General features: G+C 44.3%; 1 protein-coding gene across 1 annotated transcript in view; it reads right to left on the bottom strand.

Annotated features, from left to right (window-relative positions):
* Window positions 1-259: 259 nt before the first annotated feature.
* Window positions 260-26,731, bottom strand: part of LOC124777722 (greglin-like) — a 38,974-nt gene continuing 12,502 nt past the window's right edge. The window contains exon 3 of the mRNA XM_047253220.1: window positions 260-638. Within this exon, the coding sequence (XP_047109176.1) occupies window positions 436-638 (203 nt within the window). The 3' untranslated portion in view covers window positions 260-435. The remainder of the gene's footprint in view (window positions 639-26,731) is intronic.

The following is a 26,731-nucleotide window of genomic DNA, read 5'->3' as shown; positions in this document are numbered from 1 at the left end:
TTGCTGAGGTCATCAGTCCCCTAGAACTTAGAACTACTTAAACCCAACTAACCTAAGGACATCACACACATTCATGCCCGAGCCAGGATTCGAAACTGCGACCGTAGCGGTCGCGCTGTTCCAGACTGTGGCGCCTAGAACCGCTCGGCCACTCAAGCCAGCCACTAATTGTCAGTAAAGAAAATTTAATCACACACTCACAAAAATTACGAGATCGAATGAATTTACTATCCTAAACAATTTTCCTGTAAGCGTAAAATTAAAATCTACATATGACCTTTAATTTATCTTGATTCTTTTTCGTTTGATCAGAAATTCTTTCTATGTTACTGAACAGTTCCTTATCACATATCGGATGAGTGTACTTGCAAATTAATGTTAACTTCACTTATGTTATTTATGACAGAAAGAGATCTTTCTTCAGGCCGCAGTCTTTCAATCGAAAACCTCTCCGCTCTGTTCCGAGCTGGTCTGGTAGCCCTGCGCGGTGGACCGAAGGTTGTTTTTTTCCTCCAGATGCGGTGAGTAGGACAGGTCGTCGTCGTCGTCGTTTGGCCTCAGCTGCCGGAGTTTGCCGCGGGCTGGACACACGTTTCTCACCTTGAAGAAGCAGCGGAACAGAGGCACCAGGGGGAATTCTGCAACAGGGTAGGGAGCGACGTCCAAGTGCTGCCAATTTGTACACAGTTACGTATAATGTTGTACAAGCTTTTTCATAATTAATGGTTCAAATTTAAACTGATTAAAATACACGATAGTAGAAGCAGGATGATCTAGTGATAACATACCGGTTGTGAGACTGCCGTGCAAGCGAGGTAACCACCCGCCGCTGACCTCAGCATGCAATGATTTGCTAGAGATTACAAGTATATTTGAAATTGAACTTTTCGAGTGAGCCCTCACCTAACTGGGTTCGGCTCTCTTTCATGGCCTATTTTCGGAGAATGCAGTAGATGTACGATGTAGCACACTTTGCTGCTGATGTAACTGGATGTAACATGACACCTGACGCACCAATATAGTCCAGTGGTACCTACAGCAGGGAGTGGGCCTTGGCCTACCAAAAACTGGTTCAAATTGCTCTAAGCACTATGGGACTTAACATCTGAGGTCATCAGTTCCCTAGACATAGAACTGTTTAAACCTAACTAACCTAAGGACATCACACACATCCATTCCCGAGGCAGGATTCGAGCCTGCGACCTCAGAGGCAGCGCGGTTCCGGACAGAAGCGCCTAGAACAGCTCGGCCACAGCGGCCGGCTTGGCGTCCAATATCATCTGCCTAGTGTCCTTGGGATTTTAATGAGTTTGCTTCAAAAGGGAGGTGTACGAGGATCTCACTGATAACGTTTGAGGCGCAACGAGCTGTACAGACATGTCAAGATCTACGAGATGATCCGTGGGTGCTGGAATCAACTGGTGACTTACTATAGACACAAATGCAGTGTTGCACTCAAAGGCGAGAGGCCACGTGGAACATCTCCTTTAACTGTCAAGAGTAGCAGTAAAATATCATGTAAATCTAAGGTGGATGGAGAAGAAAGGAAAGGAAAGGGAAGGAACTATCGATGTCAGCTGCGTCGGAAATTTATGCAGAATGAGCAGTGTTGAGCAAAAATATGAGGAAGACCGGAAGTCGAGCATGGGATTTGCAGCATATTATGCACTTTCGTTAATCACTGCCCCATCCGGACAGAGTGATTATCGCACTTGGATGGACTATGTCGGTACACCTCCTGGCCAGCCCACATTCCCACCTAGCGCCAGGTATCCTCGGTTTCCGTCCATGTCCTCCACGCTCACTATGAGACTCTCATCATGAGATTCAGGAGGTCGACCGTAATTGTGCGTCCACACTGAACCTTGTGGATTCATTGCTCATTGAGGCGAATCAGTTTAATGAAAGAGTGGTGTCCGTGCGGGGACCGCACACAGGTGGCGCTAGGTGTGAATGTGGGTCGGCTGGGAGGCGTACGAGATGGTTCGCGCAGTCATAATAAACGCTGCGTCCGGATGGCGCACTCGTTAACGCAACTGCCCAGCAAGCGGTAAGCGGGAGGTCCCGGTTTAGAGTCCTCCTCCAGTAGACATTTTCACACGGTATCGCTGATTCCATATAAAGTCCAAAGGCAGCTGACAACAACTGTTTTCTCTCTCCTTTTGTGTCTTCCCACTCCACTCTCAATTTACAATAGACGTATCACAGCTGCGGATTCAATGTGCTGTGTCCGAAAGAACAGACACCGCTCAGTCACACAAATTGTAACACGTAACGTTCTGAAGTAGTGCTTGCTAAGGAAGACCAATAGTGAAATTTGAGCACAATTAGGTGGTGATCTGATCATAGAGGTTACAGTTATACATTTGAACTAATTAGGACAACATTTCAATCTGAAATCAATGGTAGCTTCTTACTTAGAAAATCAATCGTTTTTCGACCCATTTTTGATGAAACATATTTGCTACTATTATCACATACGTTTACCCACTTTCATCAGTAAATATAATATCACCTGTATAATTGCACTTAACAAGTAGCATGTCCAATAATGTAAGCCAGTGGGCTATGTTATCTTCCATTACAAATACGAAACTTATCAAGAAAAGGGGAAACCCGAAGATAAAGAAAAAATTACGTATATCGATGGAAGGTAAGACACAACGTGTCGATACTTCACAAACACAGATGAAAGCCAAGTAAAGAAAGTTCCTTTTCCTTCTGAAGCTAATTCTGGCAGCCTTTGTGTTAATTACACTCTCGCACACTTATTACTACCACTGTTTACCTGCTTTACACTGATTTACATAAAGACATCAAATAGACAGAAAAAATTCCGTTTAATACCTAATTGTATTAATGAAAGAAAAAACCATTATTGTCAATGCATTTCTGTTCGTATTGGTAGGTGTGTCAGTTCCCTCAATCCCTACAATACCATTGCTGCACACCAGATGCTCCTACACAGCAAAAATAATTTCAGATACCTTAGTGCCTTCTTCAAAAATTGTTTAATTCGTGTTGTGTTGTGTTGTTATTTAGGAAAATATAGTAATTAATAAATAAACGCATACAAGTTCACAAATTGCAGTTAGATACAAAAGGTGGGGGGCGGGGGATTACGGAAACACCAGAATACAACTTGTTACATGCCTAAATATAAGCAGGAAAACCGCTGGCATTGAAAATATCTCCCAGTCCTCTCGGAATGGATAAATACAAGACCTGTACGGTTTTCAAGGGAATCATGTACCATTCTTCCTGCAAAATAGTGACAAGCTCAGATAGCGACGATGCAGGTGGATAGTGATCTCGCACCCTGCTCTGCAAAGTAGATCACAGAAATTCCATTATATTGAGATCTGATGAGATGGTGGCTAGGGAGGTTGCCACATCTCATCCTCCTGCTCACAAAACCAAGATACGAGCTGTGTGGAAAAGGATGTTGTCGTATTGGAATATAACATCACCACTGGGAAACAAACATCATACCACAGGAGGGACCTGATCAGTCAAAATGGTCGCATAATGCTTGCCATCAATGCGACCTTGCAGAGTAACCTCGAGACTCACGGAATACCATGTTATGTCTGTCCATAATACTCATTCAACCCTAGCCGTATTTCATTCTTGAGATGTATACTCAGCCAGATGTGTACACTGTGAAATAAGATTCATCTACAGAAGTGGATTTCTTCCACTGCTGCATGGTCAAGTCTCTATGGCTTCTGCACCATGTTTCCAATTAATGTCTTTCTGTAGCGATAAGTAGTTGGTCCGCAGCTCGTGTCTCGCGGTAGTAGAACCACCAGCAGGGCCTAAAACTAAAATCGACTTGAAATATTAATTTACCACGTAAAAGAAGACTGAGGGCCTATAGTAGATATTCGACTGCCGTTAAAGGAGTTCGGCTGCTGAGGGCTCCGTTAAGGTCCCAAGAATATGACTAAATGACAAAACAAGGTACAAAGAACTGTCTCAGCTTCACGCAGCAATTTAAATAATGCACCTTTGCAAACTGACTGAAAATAAATATTCTCACTTTCAATCATTTCGTATTCTAAATTGAAAGACTGAATATGTTACTGAGTGAAACACTACAGATACTGCGCGTGTAATCTTTAATTCTCCAACAGTCTTTGAAAAGTAATATCAGATAACAACAATAGCCAGTCATACAGGCTACACAACTTTACTCCTGTTGCCTAAAAAAAGCGTCATACATACATCATGCATGTCGGTCAGTCCAGAAATGTCGCAAAATAACTAATATAAGAGTTTTATCCTTTCGCCATGGCAACATGGGTTGTGGAGTCGGTGCTGTTCGGCCAATTGTTCCACGCCTAGACGGCATGTAGCCCCCATCAGTCTCGTGCCCGGCACAAGAAGCTGACTGACGTCTTGTAATTTCTTTGTCAACTTAATATAACAAACTTCTCCACAGATCAATAATAAAACGACTTTTTCCCCCTCTTCTCTTTCTCTCCTATCATTCATCAACATTCTGAATGTAATATTTTTCTAATTTAAATTTGAAATTAATATTTAGATTGGAATGGTGGGCAATTTTTACTGGACAGCTGCAATGTGACAATGGTACTTCAGGAATGACTATAATGTTTCGTGTTGTTATGTCCACTAAAATTTTAATTAGTAAAAAACCCTTCTATAAACTCCTATGCTACGAACACTATTGCAAGAAGCCACAATTTTGTGTTTCTTACTGCCCTTGAGTAATGGGATCGTCACACCGTCATGAACGAGACTTGGAACAGTGACCTACATGTTTCCAGGTACAACACTCTGGCAAATCGATCAAATAAATGGTAAGGTTTTTCGTTTTGTAGGATGGTCAGATTCAATCTGAAACGATTGTAATGGTTTGCAGGGTAGGCTGTGCTGCCAAATAGTTGTTAAGAAAAATATTTCATGCGTTACACCATCCTTGGGTTGATAAAAGTTGAAGTTAGCAAATTAGGCGGCGCGAAAATTAAAGGGCCTGCGTGAGATGTTATCGTCAAAGGCGTTCTTCCTAACACCTGACATGAGAGCGACACAACAGTTGAGCAGTCGATGGTAGGAAGGACTGAGTAAGAGACAGAAGCTGATCAGTCTCGCGCGCAATGACCTGCATGACTGGCATGAATTGAATGTGATGCGCCGTTTGAATTTGCGCACAATACGGCCTGACTGGGTAACTGGAATGCTAATGAACTCGGGAAAGGTGCAAGATATTGATTTTTCTTTTCCGTGATATTTATTTCTCAGCACAACGTACCATACAGCCATACAACACCCTACAAGCTTTCCAGACTGTTTATGACCATCCTATATACATCATAATCCATGAAGTAGGACAAAATACTTTGTTACTTTAAGTGCCGGCCGGAATGGCCGAGCGGTTCTAGGTCCTACAGTCTGGAACCGCGAGACCGCTACGGTCGCAGGTTCGAATCCTGCCTCGGGCATAGATGTGTGTGATGTCCTTAGGTTAGTTAGGTTTAAGTAGTTCTAAGTTCTAGGGAACTGATGACCTCAGCAGTTAAGTCCCGTAGTGCTCAGAGCCATTTATTAGTAATGAACATCGATACAGGGAGGTACAAGCAGAGGTTTACAGTCAATTGTTACCTGAAACCTCGTCAGAGTGGCCCAGCAAAGAACTGAGGGATAGTCGCCAAGTTCTCCGCCGTTACAGCTGCACAGCAGCAGGCCCAGGCTGTGATCACAAGAATGCCTAGATATAATACGTGTCTTGTACATACTACGAGGTATGGTAAACCGCTCCGCGGCACCAAATTTATGGATTATATTTTTTGCTACTATTCTGCGATTATCCGCTGCTCGTGGTCTCGCAGTAGAATTCTCGTTTTTCGCGCAAGGGGTCCCGGGTTCGATTCCCGGCGCAGAGTGGGATTTTTCCCTGCCTCCAGATGACTGGGTATTGTTGTATCATCTTCATGCAATGTCAAACCACTCCACTAGGACCTTGCCTAGTACGGCAGTACGAGTATCCCGCATCATTCCCCTACGCTCTATCGCGGAGTCTGGGACTTCATCATCGTACTGTGATTTAAATAATGACCATGGATCATCCGTAGTTATCTCTCTCTCTCTGCTTCTGGTTGTGGATGTACTGGTTGAAATTATTTCAACACTTTCAATTCGTAAGGGAACAGCAAATCAATTTTACATAATCCCTTGTGATACAACTCCTATACATTGCCTATACATTGTGACTATACTTACATCGCTTTATATCAAAAGCTTTATTATGGGGTACTGTGTGCCTGTTCTAATGCTGCAACGACCCCCAGTGCTGAGATAAAAACCATTGTTACTGATGCACTGCCGCTTTATGTTTCACTTGAAGAATGTAAGTCACTAAAGCTGTTTCATATCTGCTCAGCGCTCACCTCGCCCACTATTAAACCACAGCATAACTGCACTCTACAAAGGCTTTCTCCCCATCCATTCAGGACATCGGGATGTTAGGAAAAGTTTGAGCAGCAACAGATAGGTGGTGTGTTGTGCTTCGTCCTGTTCTGACCTGCCGTAAGACAGATTCTGAAAATCGTGAGAAGGAAAATCGTGAGAAGGGTGGTGGAAGAGACTGACCTGATGAAAGTGAGAGTTCGTTGTTGCCTAATTACGGGAAAGTTCCGGTAACTATACCGCAACTACAAAGGATTACATCGACGTGCCGCGTACTTCCCTGTGATAGCATAAATTTGTCCCTGTTATGTGACATGTTTCTCAGGGAACAGTAATAATATTTGCTTTTCAGTTCAAGAGGTACTTATCAACGATTGGAAGTATATTCATCCATTTAAAGTAAATGGTGATTCATAATCCGTCTTTTCTCGTGTATTAGTGACAAGGCACGAGACATGCTAGCCACTGTGGCTACATCACATGCCAAAGCGTACTTTCTATCTCGTGAACCATATGTGAAGTGAAAGTGCAGTCCACGGTGCCTGGGCAAAGCAACAAGATGGTCGAATCAGACAATGTGGTTTTCATGCAAGAACTGTCAACTAAAAGTAAAAAACGGTGTGACAAAGTCCATATGGCTAACAGCGAACTCACAATTAATGTTTTGCTGAAGAGTGTGCTGGAGAGCTCCAAAACTTGGAAGACAATAATACACTACTGACCATTAAAATTGCTACACCACGAAGATGTGCTACAGACGCGAAATTTAACCGACGTAAAGAAGATGCTGTGATATGCAAATGATTAGTTTTTCAGAGCGTTCACATAAGGTTGGAGCCGGTGGCAACATGAGGAACGTTTACAACCGAATTCTCATACACAAACAGTAGTTGACCGGCGTTGTCTGGTGAAACGTTGTTGTTATGCATCGTGTAAGGAGGAGAAATGCATACCACCACGTTTCCAACTTAAATAAAGTACGGATTGTAGCCTACCGCGACTGCGGTTTACCGTATCGCGACATTGCTGCTCGCTTTGGTCGAGATCCAATGACTGTTTGCAGAATATGGAATCGGTGGGTTCAGGAGAGCAATACGGAACGCCGTGCTGGATCCCAACTACCTCGTAACACTAGCAGTCAAGAAGACAGGCATCTTATCCGCATGGCTGTAACGGGTCGTGCAGCCACGTCTCGATCCCTGAGTCAACAGATGGGAACGTTTGCAAGAAAACAACCATCTGCACGAACAGTTCGACGACGTTTGCAGCAGCGTGGACTATCAGCTCGGAGACCATGGCTGCGGTTATCCTTGACGCTGCATCACAGACAGGAGCACCTGCGATGGTGTTCTCAACGACGAACCTGGGTGCACGAATGGCAAGACGTCATTTTTTCGGGTGAATCCAGGTTCTGTTTACAGCATCATGATGGTCACATCTGTATTTGGCGACATCGCGGTGAACGCACGTAGGAAGCATGTATTCGTCATCGCCATACTGGCGTATCACCCGTCGTGATGGTATGGGGTGCCATTGGTTACACTTCTCGGTCTCCTCGTGTTCGCGTTGACGGCACTTTGAGCAGTGGACGTTACATTCCAGATGAGTTACGACCCGTGGCTCTACCCTTCATTCGATCACTGCGAAATCCTACATTTCAGCAGGATAATGCACGACCGCATGTTGCAGTTCATGTACGAGCCTTTCTGGATACAGGAAATGTTCGACTGCTGCACTGTCCAGGACATTCTCCAGATGTCTCACCAACTAAAAACGTCTGTTCGATGCTGGCAGAGCAACTGGCTCGTCACAATACGCCAGTCACTACTCTTGATGAACTGTGGCATCGTGTTGAAGCTGCATGGGCACTTGTACCTGTACTCCCCATCCAAACTCTGACTCAATGCCCAGGCGTATCAAGGCCTTTATTACGGCCAGAGGTGGTTGTTCTGGGATCTATGCAACCAAATTGCGTGAAAATGTTATCACATGTCATTTCTACTATAAAATATTTGTCCAATGAATACCCCTTTATCATCTGCATTTCTTCTTGGTGTAGCAATTTTAATGGCCAGTAGTGTAATTCATTAGTACAGAGAGTTTGCAGACATAGGAAAAAATTTTCCTCGCCAGAGCTCGCGTGTTCATAGGTCAGGCACCAAAGCATTAGAGAATTGCAACAACCAAACCAAGATCAATTCACAGAAGTGCTGTATTTCGTGACGATTGGAGATGTAAAAGAAGTTCCGAATAATTTTTGATTCAGTTTCTAGCAAAATTGCTTTAAGAAAGGCGGAATTCGTCTTCCTCGTTCTTTGGTACGTAACAACATTTAACGTCGAATTGAAGATCTTTGAGCTTCTACATTTTCATATACTTCCATTTTGAAGCTCTGAACAATGGCGCGGTGTTTCTGGAGTCAGCAACTAGGGCGCGTCGCGAATTGTCAGCAGCATCGCTTCGCCTGTGTTAAATGTGCCAACGCGCACACTCACAACATATGCAAAAAGCCTCAGCGACGACGAAGGGAGCGCGTGAGAGACAGCGGAGGACGCACTCCGAGTTGGCGGGGCTCCAGCACTTTCCGAGATACAGTGAAAAACAGGTTAAGGCAACAGAACTAGAATATGATTCAGAGATCCAGTAACTAAGATGCGAATATAAGAAACCGAAGGGCGAGAAAAGAGAACAGTAAAACACCTATAAACGACGAATAGAGCAATTGAGTAAGATCCTGTCCCCTTCCTCTCCCCACGAGAAGAAGATACGAGCAGCTAGAAACCAACCAGAAAGACAAAGATTTTACTAGAGTCCTAAACGAGGTATTCACTCCTTTACTATGAGACAGTGAATTTTGCACGGCTTCAAATGGAATCCACGAGTTAACTGAGGATCTTTTTCTTACCTCTTCAACAATCAGGTTGGTCAGCAGCACGTTACCGTACATTTCCGTCTTTTCTGCCTTCGTCCTTCCTCTTGAGAGCGGTAAAGGTGGTGCAGCTGATTGCCTCCAGTATCCTAGTCTCGGACTGCGTCTTTTATTTTCTGCTTCTACTGTCCTTTCATCATGCTTCAAATGATACTATCATGTCTCTGCACATGGACGATCGATCCATGAGTCCCGTAACTCATTACCTTCAGGAGACTAGGTTTCTCTTCCTCCACTCCGTAGCACCTCTTCATTTGATAACTTTTCTACCCAGGAAATCTTGAGCACTTTGCTGTAGCACCACATTCCGAGCGCTGCTACAGTACTTTATGTTTTTCTGCTGTCCCATTCTGCTGTCCATTCTTCATTTCCGTACAGCAGCACAGTCCCAACAAACGTCTTCATGAGATTTCCCGTGAGATATTTATCTATGCTCCTGGATGTGAAAAGACTTCTTCTCTTGTTAAAAACAGCTTTTTTCTGGTTGATTCTGCTTGAAATATCTTTCCTTAACCTTCCGTCTGATGAAATTTTACTCCCTAGGTAGCAAAGTGTGCAAGGGTGTTCAGTCGCTCAATGTTAAGTATATGCTCTCCACTAAGATTTTTGTTTCAACATTATTAATTTTCATGCTGTATGGAGAGCTGAGGATGTTTTACATGTGGACCAGCATTCCTTATAATTGTTCGGAATCATCACTTAACACTGCCATATCATCGGCAATAAGTTCAGCGAGAAGAAATAAAAACCTTGAAGTTTCCCAATGACTTGTAATTTTATTAATTCTGTTAGAGACGGCAGAGGACTTGGAATAGCAACCGAACGGAATGGACAGTGCCTTGAAAGGAGGCCATCAACAAAACCAAAGCAAGAATAATGGAATTTAGTGGAATTAAATCACGTGATGCTCAGGAACAAGACTGGGAAACGAAACAAGTAATGTAGTAGATGAGTTTGTTATTTGGGCAGCAGAATAAATGGTTCAAATGGCTCTGAGCACTATGGGACTTAACATCTGTGGTCATCAGTCCCTTAGAACTTAGAAGTACTTAAACCTAACTAACCTAAGGACATCACACACATCCATGTCCGAGGCAGGATTCGAACCTGCGACCGTAGCGGTCACGCGGTTCCATACTGAAGCGCCTAGTACTACACGGCCACACAGGCCGGCGCAGCAGAATAACTGATGATGGTAAAAGTAGAGAGGATATAAAATGTAAACTTTCAACGACAAGGAAAGCGTTTATCAAGAAAAGAAATTTGTTACCATCGAATAGAGATTTAAGTAGTAAGAAGTCTTTTCGGGAAGTATTTGTCTCGATTGCAGCCGTATATGGAAGTGAGACATGAACGATGAACAGTTCAGATAAAAAGAGAATAGAAGATTTTGAAATGTGGTGCTGCAAAATAACACTTAAGATTAGATGGTCAGATCACCTAACTACAAGAAGGAATGGGTTGGTATGACTCATTTTGAGACCGCGGATCCACAATTTAGTTTTAGCGCAAAGAGTGTGGGGGAGGGTGTTAAACTGTAGAAGGTGATGAATAGATGAATGAATGAAGCAAGTTCAGATGAATGTAAATTGCGTTATTTATTCGGACAGGATGAGGTTTACGCAGGTTATTGTAGCATGGATATCTTCATCACACCAGTCTTCGAACTGAAGACCACAACAACAAAAACAGTAAATTGCAGCTTGTCTATTTTCTTACCATTAATTTAAATTCCTCCCACAGCTCCTGGTTTCTCCCTAGCTTCATCTACTGCCGCCTGAAAAAATCCACTGAACTAGATAGGAGGGAGTGTTCAACCCTTACATCCTGCTTAACATTGGGTTCTTCTTGATATTCTCCACGCCTTATCACAGACAACTCGTCTCTGTACAGTCTCTGGATTACTATTCCGTCCTCGTACTTTATGCAAGTCTCTATCATCATCTTAAAAGGCTGTAGCCAGTATATTCTGCCAAATGATTTTTCTAAGTCGATGAAAGCAATATTGTGTCTTGCTCCTTCATTAGTCTTTTCTCAAGATCAACTGTAGGCCAAATATTGTTTTCGTGTGCCTACATTTTTTCATTGATTATGCGTGACCACTGAATCTATCCTGCCTTCTATCCACCCTAGAATGATACAGGTCAGTATCTTCGAGGCGTGTGTTACCAAACTGAGAGTTGTATATTGTTCATATTGGTCTGCAAGTGCTTTCATTGCTATTGGCACTATGATACATTTTTTAATGTTTGTTGGGTGCTCCTCTATTTCGTATACAGGGTGTTACAAAAAGGTACGGCCAAACTTTCAGGAAACGTTCTTCACACACAAATAAAGAAAAATGTTATGTTGACATGTGTCCGGCAACGCTTACTTTCCATGTTAGAGCTCATTTTATTATTTCTCTTCAAATCACATCAATCATGGAATGGAAATACACAGCAACAGAACGTACCAGCGTGACTTCAAACACTTTGTTACAGGAAATGTTCAAAATGTCCTCCGTTAGCGAGGATACATGCATCCACCCTCCGTCGCATGGAATCCCTGATGCGCTGATGCGCCCCTGGAGAACGGCGTATTGTATCACAGCCGTCCACAATACGAGCACGAAGAGTCTCTACATTTGGTACCGGGGTTGCGTAGACAAGAGCTTTCAAATGCCCCCATAAATAAAAGTCAAGAGGGTTGAGTTCAGGAGAGCGTGAAGGCCATGGAATTGGTCCGCCTCTACCAATCCATCGGTCACCGGATCTGTTGTTGAGAAGCAAACGAACACTTCGACTGAAATGTGCAGGAGCTCCATCGTGCATGAACCACATGTTGTGTCGTACTTGTAAAGGCACATGTTCTAGCAGCACAGGTAGAGTAACCCGTATGAAATCATGATAACGTGCTCCATTGAGCGTAGGTGGACGAAACTAAAATGAGCTCTAACATGGAAATTAAGCGTTTTCGGACACATGTCAACATAACATCTTTTCTTTATTTTTGTGTCAGGAATGTTTCCTGAAAGTTTGGCAGTACCTTTTTGTAACACCCTGTATAACGTAAGACATGGACCAGCTCTCCACTGTTCTCCAGCGACCTTGACGATTCCTAGTGATGTATCATCAACTACAGTGGCTTTCCCAGCTTTTAGCTGGCAGAATGCAACCTCTAACTGATTGCTCAAGATATAGCCTTCGTTTCTTCCAGATAGATTTCCTCAGCGTTCGCCAGTATCAGATCTTCATTATTTCCTCCATATTCCTTCTACCTTTCTACTCTGTCTTTCTGTTTATATAATACTATTCCATCTTCATTCTGGACTCTACTGGATTTTATTTGCCTGTTTCCAAAGTACTGTTTAAGTGACTTATAGGCAGATTCCTGTCTTAATCATTTCATTCGCCTCTTTGCACTGGTCCTCCAAGAATTGTTGTTTACTCTTCTTTTACTCTCGGTTGATTTCATTCCTCACTACTTTGTGAACTGCTACTAATAAGATAAATTTGTTAATTAACTAACTGACAAAGATAAGACAGGTACTGCATTAAAAAACTCTCCTTTGAATTTTTTTGCTTAGATGCATACATTATATAATATTTAAATATCTAATACAAACAATCTGTCAAAAATTTTTACTATAGATGAATGTGTTTTCTTCGTGGCTGCTGTAAGAAGAGAACGGCTTAGGTGCAGGATGAGTTGGCGGCCGGAGGTCCCTGCATCTCCGGTTCTCAGATAAAGGCACGCAGAGTCGGAGAAAAACTGCTACAACTCGCGATGAAGACGCCGTCTCTCTTAGCAGCTATAATGTTCACAGTCACCGTAAATTTTCTTTTCTGGAAACACTTTCAGAATGATAAGGCTGAACAACAGTGGCTGTATGATATCTTCTGACTAACAAACTTGTCGCTAAGGGAACGTCTTGAACATACAAGCTGTCGGTAAAATATTGCGCGTCGTTCGGATCGTGACAGTAGCAGATTCGCCCAGTATTGCTAATTCACGAAGAAATCACTATGCACTATACTACTTAACACACTAATACTTTTTATGAAAGTCCGAGGAACCAATATCGAATAAAGGTTCGTAAACGATATTTATCTTCTTTCTTCCAAAAAATTCAATTTTTATTCGTGATAATCACGATTACATGTTGACCCCTGCACTTCAAATTAGTTCTTTATGCAAACTTATCTCCAACAATTCTAAAAAAAACATAGATGCTCCTTTTTTTTCAGCAAAGAGCGTTGTCATCAGAGCAAGGAGCATTCTCGTATCAAATTACTTAGAGCATCATCGCTGGCACTCGCAACCGAAATATTGCAATCATAGTACATTAAGTAGGGACATTAAGTCTGTACTCCCTCAGTTTGGTCTTGCTTCAGATTAGATCATATTATTTTCTTTATTATGCATTCTTTTTTTATGCTTTGCAATCTATCTCCTTACACTCGTTTGCCGCTTATAGGATATTCCCTTTGAGGGGACTCCCAACAGTCTACAAGGTTTCTAGTGTTTGTTCCTCGTATGCCGACCTATTCATATCATCCTTTATTCATTTCATCCTATTTCTCACAAGTTCTTTCGGAAGGCTTTTGAACTTCATATCACATTTTCCTGTCACTGTGTTATGGGCACTATCAATGTCTGCACCTGGATTGTTTCTGCAGCCTCTTATTTGATTGTGTCTCATTAGAATCATGTTGATCTGATAACTGTTCATACCACCAGGTACTTTCCAAGTATACCTTCTCTGTGGATGGTGTTGTAACCACGTGATACGTACTAGATGATGTTCTGTTGGGAATCCTTCTAAAGTATGCCCCCTCCGCCCTTCGTTTATTCCTCCACGCCCAAAAGATCCGTTTATAGTCCAATCTCTTCCTTCTCCCACCGATGCATTCCAGTCTCCCATAATGAATAGGTTGCCTCATCCTTTGAGGATGCTAGGATGCTTACAGCATCTCAGTGTATGCTATTTCCACTTCTTCTTCGTCATAAGACAATGTCGGCATGTACACCTGGATTTCACTGTTTTCCTCATTTTTGTGTGAAACTGTACAAATAGTATTCTTCGGCCTGTTTCTTGGTGACCTTCTACTCTACGTCCGAGCTCCCTGCAAAGGACTGCTGCTACCCATCCTATGCATGTAATAATGCCAGCAAAGTAGCTCAGCGTGTTTTTTCATAGCTCTGGCTGCCCTCCGAACTTAAAAAAAAGAAGAAAATCCGAGTGAAGTATTCAAAGATGAATCTGAATGGTCGTCAAGTGACGTCCACACAGAGAAAATGAGGACAATGAGGAGCAAAATGAAGAGGTATTGGGCAAAAAAGTGGTACTCAGTAAGTCGGAGGTCCCGGCGTAGAATCTCCCCACTGCTTAGATTTTGTATGAAAATCATTAGCAATGGTGTCGAAGACTTCCGGCGTGAGAAATCACCCTCGTTCTGCCAACGGCCTTATGAAAGAGGGCTGAGAAGCGGGCGGAAATTCAGGACCACTCCCTTGCCCTCGGGGTGGGAAATTGCTCGTAAAAGGCGGAAGAATCAATAGCGATCAATGACATGAGGATGAAGAAGATTACGGAAACCACTGCTTTAAAGACACAGGACGTGCGACCTGTAATTGAAAAAAAAATGTCATGATGATCTCGCCATTGGAAAAAGATTCCGGAATAGCCCCCATTCCAGTTCCTGCAAGGAGACTGCCAAGGGGCAGGTGACCATGAGAAAAAGATTGAATAACGAAGTAAACAGTAACGACCAACGACTCTAAGCGTGGAATGTAAGGCGATTGAATATCGTAGACAAATCAGAAAATCGGAAAATCTGAGGCTCAAGCCAGATGCATTGGGGGTCAATCAAATGGAAAGATGACAAGGATTTCTGGTCTGACAAGTATAGGGTTATACCAATAGCAACAGAAAGTGGTATAGAGGGAGTAGGATTCATTACGAGTAGGTAGTTAGGGAAGAGTTCAGTCACAATGTTGTCCTTATCAGAATCGACAACAAACCGACACCGATAACAATAGTTCAGGTATAATTCCAACGTCGAAATTAGAAGATGAAGAGACTGAGGAAGTATATGAGTGTACTGAACGGGTAATTTGTTCGTAACGGGAGATGAAAATCTAGTAGTCGTGGGGAACTCGAATGTGACTGTGTCGAAAGGAGTGGAAGAATGAATTACTGGAGAATAAGGGCTTGGTAGTAGCAACGAGAGAGGAGAAAGAGTAATAGAGTTTTTCAATAAATTTCGGTTGGTAATAGCGAATACTGTGCTCAGCGCTAACAAGAGGAGGAGGTATACTTGTAAAATGCTGGGAGATACGGGAATATTAGGGTTTGATTACCTCACGGTGAGGCAAAGATCCGAAATCATATATTGGATTTTCAGGCGTACGCAGGAGCGAATACAGACTTACATCACAATTTATTAATGATGAAGATTAGGTTGAAGTTAACAAAAGGAGTAAGAAAGAAACAGTGTGCAAAAAAGTGGCATACTTAAGTGCCAGGAAACGAAGAGATACACTTGAAGTTCTCTGAGGCTATAAATGCTGCAATAATGAATAGCTCAGTAGGAAATTCACTTCTAGAGGAATGCTGACATCTCTAACAAAGACAGTCACAGAAACTAGAAATATTACAAGGACGGTGACTGCGAAAAAACCATGGGTAACAGAAGAAATACTTCAGTTTATGGACGAAAAAATAAGTACAAAAATGTTCGGAAAAATTCAGGACTACAGGTATAGGCTACAAGTACTTACGAATGGAATAAATACGAAGTGCATGTAACCTAAGATGGGATGGGTGCTTGAAAATCCGAAGGAATCGGGAAAGAAATGATTGTCGGAAGGACTGACTCAGCATACAGAAAAGTCAAAACAGCCTCCGGTGAAATTATATAAAGCAAGGACGATAACATTAAGAGTACAGTGGAGATTCCACAGTTCAACGCAGAGTCTAGAGCAGATGGGTAGACAGAGGACCCTGAAGGCCTCTATAAGGAGGAGATTTTGTGTGATGAGTTGATGTAAGTTGAAACGGAAGTCGACAGGGAAGAGAACTGTGATCCAATGTTAGAACCTGAATTTAAAAGCGCTTTGGACTAATTCGGATCAAATAACACAAGGTGGATAGGTACCATTCCATCAGAAGTTCTTAAACAATTGGAGAAAGTGGCAACAAAACGAATACTCACTTTGGTGTGTGGGATATATGAGAGCGGCGGTATACCATGAGACTTTAGGGAAAACATCATCCACAATTTGCGAGAATTGTGGTACAATTAGCTTAACAGCTCATTCATCCAAGTTGCCAAGAAGAATAGTAATTAGAAAAAGGGAAAAGCCTGACTATGTGTTAGATGACTACCACTTTGGCTTTAGGAAAAGTCAAAGGTATCAGGGAGGCAGTTCTGATGTTGCGATTGACAATAGAAGCAAAACTGATCAACAACCTAATAATGAGAAAGATGTTCGAAATTGTGAGAGAAATAGGTGTAAGCTATAGGGAACGACGTGTAATATATAATATGTACAGGAGCCAAGAGGGAATAATATGACTGGCCGACCAAGAACGTAGTGCTTGGTATAAAAAGTGCGTAACGCGGAGTTGTATTCTTTCGCCTCTACTGTACAGTCTATACAACGAATAAGCAGTGACGGAAATAAAAGAATGGTTCGACAGTGGCGTTAAAATTCAAGATGAGTGGATATCAATTATAAGATTCGTTGACGACATTGCTGTTCTCAGTGAAAGTGGAATAGAATAGAGAGTCTCTTGAGATGAATCAAGTCTAATGAATACAAAATATGAATTGAGAGTAAAATGAAGGAAGATGACAGCAATGAGAAGTGTAAGGAAAGAGAACAAAGAGAAACTTGACATTAGGATTCTGGAAAGTGAAGTTACGAAGTTCTGCTATCTAGGCAGTAAAATAATCCATGATAGACGGAACAAGGAGGATATAAGCAGAATGAGATTTTCACTCTGCAGCGAAGTGTGCGCTGATATGAAACTTCCTGGCAGATTAAAACTGTGTGCCCGACCGAGACTCGATCTCGGGACCTTTGCCTTTCGCGGGCAAGTGCTCTACCATCTTTTTTGCAACGTGTTCGAGTTCGAGGATCGAAGGATCAGGAAGAGGATGGAGTGGGTTTGTCGATGTTGTTCTTTTTATTTAGTTATTTCTTTAATTCTTATAACATTTTTTTTGTATTATAGATTTATTTTTGCTTCATTACAAAGAAAGATCCTACAACTGCCGTAGCCGAGCGTCCGAGTCGTCTTCTCGTCTGTTGGGAGGGGTTCCCCCCTATTCCGTCCGTAGAGGATCAATATGCTCCAGGATTCTTCTTCATTTTCAGCGTCTCATACGCGGAACGCCCCCGTGAGCAGGAGGATCCGCAAATAATGAACCTAAATAATTTGCGAAACGAGTTCTGTACTTCGGGTGGCGGCTGAAAGCTGCATGTGTCGTCATCAATAGGGACCAAAAGTCGAGTGTGCCTTTGGGAGCATCGCAAAATATGTAGTAAACGGCCATGCCTTTCAGCCAGTCAACGGCGTCCGTTCTGGTTGATGGAAAGTATACGACGTCGGGGCGCAATACGTCATCAGGAGAGATAGACTCCGGCAATCGCCGCAAGAGTAATGCCAGCATGCGCTGCGTCAGTAGCCAGCACTCGCTGGTCGCGGCACACATCAGACGGTGTGCATCCGAGTCAGCGACTGAGTATGTCGGACACAAGGGGTCGTCCGTCAGATGTATGGAATGTAACCTCTGACGAGTAGCGAACTTCCCATTCACAACCACGTACCACAATGAACGCACCGTCGTAGATAGAAAAGGCGTGTGTACCGCTCGCCACACCGTGTTCCAGGCAACTTCAGGATGTCTGTGGGTGACCGTATTTACAGGTTGCCGCTGCTGATAGAGGCGATAATAGTCTTTTGTGCTGGGCTTCCGTGTCGTCGGAAGTTCTGACCGTAAGTAGCTGAAGTCAATAAAGAAGTCTCTGATGTGGGTGAGTGCCGGTGAAATGTGTCGTACAGAAACCGGCGGATGCAGAGAGTGTGGTGCCACTTCCGCTATCAGGGTGGCCGTCAGAGTGGCGTGGGCAGAGGTCCACGTGCAACTCATAGTGTTGAGATAAAGCGATCGTGCACGGTTATATACGTGAATTAAACCGATACCGCCCGCCCGCTGCGGCAGTGTCAGAGTGGCGTATCGGACTTTAAAAATCAGACCGGTGCTTACGAAATGTCCATATGCTGCTTGAAATCTGTCGGCCATCGTAGCTGTCAAGGGAAGGATATGCGCAAGGAGATACCAGTTAATCGCTGCCGTAGACCATGTAAAGCTGGTTCAAGCGCTGCAGCAAATTATATGCCCGACAGGGGGCACCCTTGTCGCACTGACCGTCCAACAACAATGTGACCAGACTGATAACCATTGACCATCATGCGGGAGCGCGCTCCGTGGACCAGTCGAAGGACCACCTGTGCGGACTCCGGAGAGAGGCCCATGTGTTGCAAAACTGCGCGTAAGAAGCCGTGATCGACGCGGTCGAATGCGTGGTCAAAATCTACGGCGACAAGGGCGCCTCGTATTTTGCAGGCCGCCGTCAAAGGAATTACGTCGCGGTATGCTCCTAACGCCGTATGAATGTTGCTGACACCACCTAAACATGTCTGATCGGTGTGGATGGCTTTCCCGATACCGGTGTGGAGACGCGCGCGGAGGATACGGGCGAAGATCTTGTAGTCGTTGTTGAGAAGTGTGAGTGGGCGAAAATCCTGCCACCTACAACCACCATTCGGTTTCGGAACTGGGATCAAGATGCCTTCTGTGAATTCTGTGGGGACAGTGAAATCAGGGCGGATCAGGTCTTGAAACATTTGCAGCCACTTGTCACCCATAAGGCGGTAAAAAGTGCGGTAGAATTCCAGGGGTAAACCGTCCGGTCCAGGCGACTTGTTCGGTGCTCCACGTGCCAAGGCCGATGTCAGCTCGTCGGGTGTAATGGGCAACAGCAGACTATCATCGGGTGCCACGTCCCGAGGGGCGGGAAAATCGTGCAACACCTCGTCATAATCACGTACATTTCGCGGATCTTCCATGTACAAGGTCCCATAGTGTCTGGCGAACGTGTGCGCGATGTCCGTTTGTGTCACTGCGCGCCCGCCGTCCTCCGTGTTTACCGCCGTAATGAGCTGACGTTTGCGGTGGCGCCTCTCGTGCACAATGTGATACACTGACGCACAATGTGATACACTCGCGCACGGATGCGGACACCGTCTAGCTGCTCTGTCCTGATGCGTAGTAGACGAGCTTTGATGCGTTGTACGGACATCTGACGTTCGGGAGACGGCGTTTGCGTCGCCAGCTCACGTAACGCTGTATAGTAAAATTCCGATGTTGCCCTTTGCCAGTTCGATCTGTCACGCCCGTAGGCCATTAAGGTCTTTCGGAGGGCAGGTTTGACACATCCCAGCCACCACAGCAACGTGGAAGCATACATAGGCAGGCGCCTGATACATCGACGCCACGTGTCAGTGACTGCTCGCCGACACTCTTCCTCGCGAAGGAGGGAGACGTTCAGCGTCCACGGGCCCCTGCTGCGTCTTGTGAGTTGTCGGGGCAAGGTGACAGTGCAGATGTACGCGAGATGGTCTGTGAAGGCCGTCGGCCAGAGTTCTGCATCACGGGTTGCTGTGCGGAGGGCACGCGAGACGTAAATCCGGTCCAGACGACTGGCAGAATGGCTGGTAAAGTGCGTATATCCACTCTGGGTCCCATGATGTAACAGCCATGTGTCGTGGAGCGCGAGGTCACGTATCAATGCTTGTAGAGCCGGGCATGGGACGTAATGCGGTATCTGGTCCTCGGGCCGCAGAACACTGTTAAAATCGCCGTCCACTATGTAATGGTCCATATTTCCTTGCAGAAGTGGGGCCAACTCCTCCGAATAGAAGACATGCCTGTCACCACGGTGCGAATTACCGGAGGGAGCGTAGACGTTAATGAGGCGGACTGCGCCAAGTGTGAGTGCGATGCCTCGCCCGTTCGGCAAGTACGTCGCGTCCGTCGCGTCTATGCCATCTCGGAGAAGGATGGCCGTTCCTCCTGCGCCATCACCTACGGGTAGGCTGTACGTGGTGTAGCCATATAGGTCTAAACACAGCTCGGGACGGACCTCCTGGAGAAGGGCAATGTCCAAGTCTGCCGCTCTGATCATGGCGTGTAACATGCGGGTCTTGACAGTGGAGTGGGCACCATTTACGTTGACTGTTCCTACACGATATGACTGAGACATATCAAGTGGCGGAGGCAGTGTGCCGGTGCAATCCCACAGTGATCTCACACACCACACACCACACAGCCATCCATCTGCATTCTGTGAATTTACTGTGCCGTAGGAGTCCCTGACTGGCAGAGCCCTCCGGGCTCAATGGCAGCCATGGGCTCTGGTGGAGATATCGATGTTTGCTGTGCATCATCTGCCTCCATATCGTCTGCCCAATCACCAAGAGACGATTGTGATGTCATTGGGGGCTGGACGCTTTCACAGGAGCCCACATTTTGGGAGTCGACGCAGTGCGCCTCGTTTTCTGGGCCACCAGAGTTAGGAGAGTGTTCCTTGTCTACAGGCACCTTCTGGTGAATGATGCCACTGGAGTCCGTTGCAATTGTGGGCGAGTCAACGAAGTCGATATCTTCCGCCGGCTTCACATTCCTGTCCTGTTCGTCAGCTGACAATCGCTTCTTCTTGTGTCGCTTGGGTGATTTTTGCTTTCGGTTCCGAGATTCGACATCCACTGGAGAGCGGGGCTCGACACAGTCTCGGTCGCTAGGAACCCCTGTGTCTGATCCCGACAGTGACGGTGGCTGGGTGCCCACGACGCTGCGGTGGGCGGAGGCTGTAGGAACCTCTGCACCGTTGGGCTGCGGCGTCGTCGACGGCGCTGACTCTCCAACGGAGCTGGCAGCGGCTTGAGGAGGTAGCCGGTTTTGAGCATCCATCACATCATGTCGTGCCGCCTCCACATATGTTAGCTGGAGAGAGGTCATAGTGGATCGTTGGGGAAGTTCATTGCGGGGCACCTGAACGAGGCGGCGCTGCAGACACTCAGTTCTAACATGGCCCTCCTGGCCGCAGCCCGAGCAGGCCCTCGGATGTCCATCATATATAACAATTGCGCGGCAGCCACCAACGAAAACATACGATGGAACGTGCTTCTTAAGTTCTATGCGCACTTGTCGTACCCCGTTAAGGACAGGGTACGTTTCGAATGTGTTCCATTTCTCCTCTGTGTGGCTCAGAACAGTGCCGTATGGCCGCGGCGCATCAACGACTAGGTTGGCAAGAACTTCGAACGGTAGTTCAAAGATGCGCACGGTACGCACCCACAGACCAGCATGGTCAACTCCTACCACCCTTACGTTACCGTCTGCGTGACAGAAGCGAAAGCCGTTTGCAGATCGTTAGAGTAATCTGTCGCAGGCCGCTTCGTCAGTCAGTTTGAGGTACACTGTGCTGGTTACAATAGACAGATGAATTCCTATCAGTTCTTGTGGTTCGATGTGCATGATGTCTCGTAGAAACCGTTCAATTTCATGGGCCTTCGGTCTCGTGTACGATGCGTTGAACGTTAGTTTGATTGTAGCTTTTCGATATGAGAACGCCATGTCGGGTCGGTACAGGTACTATACGGCAAGACAACGACGCGACCGCGCGCTAGCGGGTAAACAACAACACCTACGGAGCACTGCCCGGCGCACCGAGCCCGTCCGCACGGTAACACGGCTGAAAGCCGACTGTCCATCTGAGCTACCGAAGCACGACTCACGCCCGGTCCTCACAGCTTTACTTCTGCCAGTATCTCGTCTCCTACCTTTCCAAACTTTACAGAAGCTCTCCTGCGAAGGGTAGGAGACGAGATACTGTCAGAAGTAAAGCTGTGAGGACCGGGTGTGAGTCGTGCTTCGGTAGCTCAGATGGTACGCCTGCACGGTAGCTCAGCGTGTTCAGTCAGAGGGCTAGCTGCCCTCTGTAATAAAGAAACTGAGTTAAAGGATCAACAACGAACTGAAACGGGTGTCTTTCGACGTCCGTCCAGAACAGATACAACGAACGGAAACGAACAAAATGAGATTTAAAAAAAAACAAAAGAAAAAAGATGGTAGAGCACTTGCCCACGAAAGGGAAAGGTCCTGAGTTCGAGACTCGGTCGGGCACACAGTTTTAATCTGCCAGGAAGTTTCAGGATATAAGCAGTCTGGCACAGGAAAAAGAGGAAATTCGTGGTCAAGCAGTCTACTACGATCAAAGCTTAGACTTAATATCAAGACAAAATTATTTAGAGTGCATTTTTGCAGCACGGTATTGTATGATATTGAAGCAAGGACTGTTGGAAAACAGAACTTACTTGACCGTTCGTTCTTCTCAACAGGCTGTGTACTTATTCTTCACTATTACTGAGTGTAGCATTACCATTTGCGAACACTATCATTGATAACCTTTGGCGTAAATTTTAAACCCATTCTCGAACATTACTTTTATTACTGGCATCGCTACTCCGATGTACGGTTTGAACTGTAGTGGTGAAAGACTACACGCCTTTCTTACAGCCTTTGTAATCGAAGCACCGCTATTTTGATTATTCCCTCCCGGTTCTTGTTAGTATTACACACTATCTGTGTTTCTCTACAGCCTATTCCTATTTTTCTGAGAATATCAAACATATTGCACCATTTCACATTGTTAAAGCTTTTCCTAAGCTGAATAATCCAACGAACATTTCTTGATTTTTCCTCAGTCTTACTTTCATTATCACCTACAAAGACTTAATTGCCTTTATCTTTTTAAGTGCCAATTGATCGTCGCCTTACAACTTCTCGATAATCTTCCCCATACTTCTGTACATTGCCACTGTCAGTAACCTGGATGCCTGAGACGTTGAGCTGATAGTACGATAGTTTTCGACTTACCTGCAATGGATATTTGGGTGATATTCTCTGTAAACTCTGTTGTTGTCTGTCATGTATTCTACCCTTTGATCTGAATGGTAGTTATTTTGTGACTCCCCCAAATAATCTAGAAATAACTGTAGAATATTTTCCAAAGCTCCCTCAATCACCGACTCTAATACTGGAACCCCTAGTTCTTCCACATCAAATTTCTTCTCATGATAGCATCAGGCAAATAGTCCCCAAATAGAAGCCTTCAGTGTTCGCTTTTCACTTACCCACATTCTTCTACGCGTTTAACAATGAAATTCTTATTGCGCTCTTAATGTTTACGCTCTTGCCTTAAATTTCATGGAAGATTGTTTCGACTTTTCTACACGATGAATTAATGTTTCCGACGACAGTTTCTTTTTTGATTTCTTCACATTTTCGCGCAGCCATTCCGTCTTGACTTCTTTGCTCTTCCATTTACTTAATTCCTATATGTTTTATATTTCTGGGTATCTCACGGTTACTTCCCCAACCCTGCAGATTACAGTGGGGGACTATACGGAACGTGTTGCCAATGGAGAGATCATCATGACACTTCTTCAATTAGAGACCACATGTCCTGCAGGTACATAACATGTGTCCTTAACCAAGTTGTTTCCGTTGCCTTCTGCAAACTCATGTTGTTGATCATTACTGATTCTTCCGCTGTTTAGTGGCAATCCCTCATCTCAACTACTAGAGAGTGCCCTGAAACATTCTCTAATCTGAAGTGCTCTTTGACAAGGCCGTTGACAGTTGATCAGTGTTGATGTTTTAAGCAATGGCTGGGAGTAGTAGGACAAGGAGAGCATCACCCCAAAGTAGGTCGCCCCAAAGTGGGTCATCCCAAAGTACCGCTATCCAAGATGGCGGCCGTCATCCAAGAGGCAGCCTCCCCCAAAACTACCGTTATCCAAGACGGCGTCCATGACGTAAGTGTGTGACATCGCACGATGTCAACTGATGATGTGATTCACATCTGCAGATGATGCGATTGACGTCTGTAGATGATGCGGATACCGTTATCAAATATGACGGCTTTTGGAGGGAAGATAACTCAATTGTGCTACCTCTACTAACCTAAGAAAATGGCGGGAAAGAAGGGGCCACCTCCTCGAACCTAAGTCACCTCTTCCTAGGAACTGGGCATAAGTCTTTATTTAAACAATTAGAGGCAGTACCACCATCAAGTATGTTCGCCATCCTCTTGGAAAACGTTCCCGAATTTTGCTCTAAGAGATTACTCCTGCAGCTGAGGCAAATTAGTATGGTATTGTCTTTCAATTCGAATAAAATTTTTTATAAATTTGTTTACATTTCCTTAAATTTGTTTAAATTTGATTAAATATACTATCTAACGACAGCATTAGTGTCGTGCTATCGTACTAAGAGGGTGAGATATCGATAGCCCTATCACTGGACATAAGTCCTTATTTAAACAATTAGACCCACTACAACCATCATCTCTGTTCACGAAATTTGCTCTAACAACTGATGGGAGTTAGTATGGTGTTTCCATCCAGTTCGAATATAATTACTATAATTTTTTAAGTTTGTGTAAATTTCTTTAAATTTGTATAAATTTCTTTAAATGTGTTTAAATTTTTAAAATTTATTATGTACCTACAGCATTGGTGTTGTGCTACCGCCACAAGAGGCTTAGATATCGGTATTTTAATAGCTGTACTACATGCCCAGGACGTAAGTCTTTGTTTAAACAATTAGAGCCACTAGCACCATCAAGTGTTTTTACCATCCTCTTGGAAAATATGCATGAATTTTGCTGAGGAGTGTTAGTATGGTGTCGCTCCCACTAGAGGCTGCTCATTCATATAGGCAACAAAAAGAGTTCACTACGATTCCAAACACCTAGTTTTAACTACCTTTCAACATCATCCAACCACATTTCCTACATAAATCGAATTACATATCTCATCTAGTTTATTACGCTGCGACAAAACACTCACCGGTCTGGAGGGGAGGAAAATTGACGTGAAAAAAGGAATGAGCCTGTTTTTGGCTACTGAAGAGAGGAGGTAGTGTACTTTATTAATTTTTTTGAACAATTTATTTAACTACGGATTTCACCTAATTTATTTATTAAGCTGATGCAAAACACTCACCCTAACGTGCTTATAGTCACAATATACAGTTTACAGACCTCGAAACTACTCCTAAATAATAATACATTAAAATGATGTGCCGAGATGCAAACAACTTATAAATTTTGAAGTCGCGCAGTGGTTAGCACACTGGACTCGCATTTGGGAGAACGACGGTTGAATCCCGCGTTCGGCCCCATCCTCATTTAGGTTTTCTGAGATTTCCCTAAATCGCTCCAGGCTAATGCTAGGATGGTTCCTTAAAAGGGCACGGCCGACTTCCTTCCTTGTCCTTCCCCAATCCGGCGAGACCGATGATCTGGCTGTCTGGTCTCCTGTTGCAAACAACCCATCTCCTAAACTACCGAAATAATTTAGTATGTACCAAGCAAACGTGCAATCTACTCGTAGATCATTGATATAATGCATTCAAACACGCTCACAACGCTTAATCACCCGAAAATATTTCAACGCACAAACACTCACTGCAGGTAAAAAGCCCAACTTATCAACCGCTGTAACCCTTCAGAAGTAAGCTCTAGGAGCAAAATTAACGTCCATTTTTTGCAAGAGGATGGCGGACACACTTGATGGTGGTACTGCCTCTGATTGTTAAAATGGCTGAATGAGTGCATGTAATACAGCTACCGATATCTCAGCAACTTGTGGCGGTAACACGACACAAATGCTGTAGTTAGGTAATAAATTTAATCAAATTTAAACAAATTTAAGGAAATTTAAACAAATTTATAAAACTCTTATTCAAATTGAACGACAATACCATACTAACTTGCCTCAGCTGCAGGAGGAAGGTCTTAGAGAAAAATTCGTGAACATTTTCCAAGAGGATGGTGAACATATTTGATGGTGGTACTGCCTCTAATTGTTTAAATAAAGACTTACGCCCAGTTCTTAGGAAGAGTGGTCTTAGGTAAATGGATGTGGCCCTTTCTATGCCGCCATTTTCATAGGTTAGTAGAGGTAGCGCAATTGAGCTATCTTCCCTCAAAAAGGCGCCATCTTTGATAAGGGTACCTGCATCATCTGCCGACTTCAATCGGATCATCAGCTGACGTCATGTGCCGTCATTTACTTGTGTCACGGATGCCGTCTTGGATAATGGTACGTTGGGATGACGCTGCCCCTGGGGTGACGGCCGCCATGTTGGATAACGGTTCTTTGGGGTGACCCATTTTGGGGTGACTTACTTTGTGGTGACGCTCTCCTTGTCCTGCTACTGGCTGGGATTAGAGCCGAGACCCAGA

This window comes from Schistocerca piceifrons, chromosome 2, assembly GCF_021461385.2.
Source record: "Schistocerca piceifrons isolate TAMUIC-IGC-003096 chromosome 2, iqSchPice1.1, whole genome shotgun sequence".
Classification (NCBI taxonomy): domain Eukaryota; kingdom Metazoa; phylum Arthropoda; class Insecta; order Orthoptera; family Acrididae; genus Schistocerca; species Schistocerca piceifrons.
This window is presented reverse-complemented; position numbering and strand designations above follow the sequence as displayed.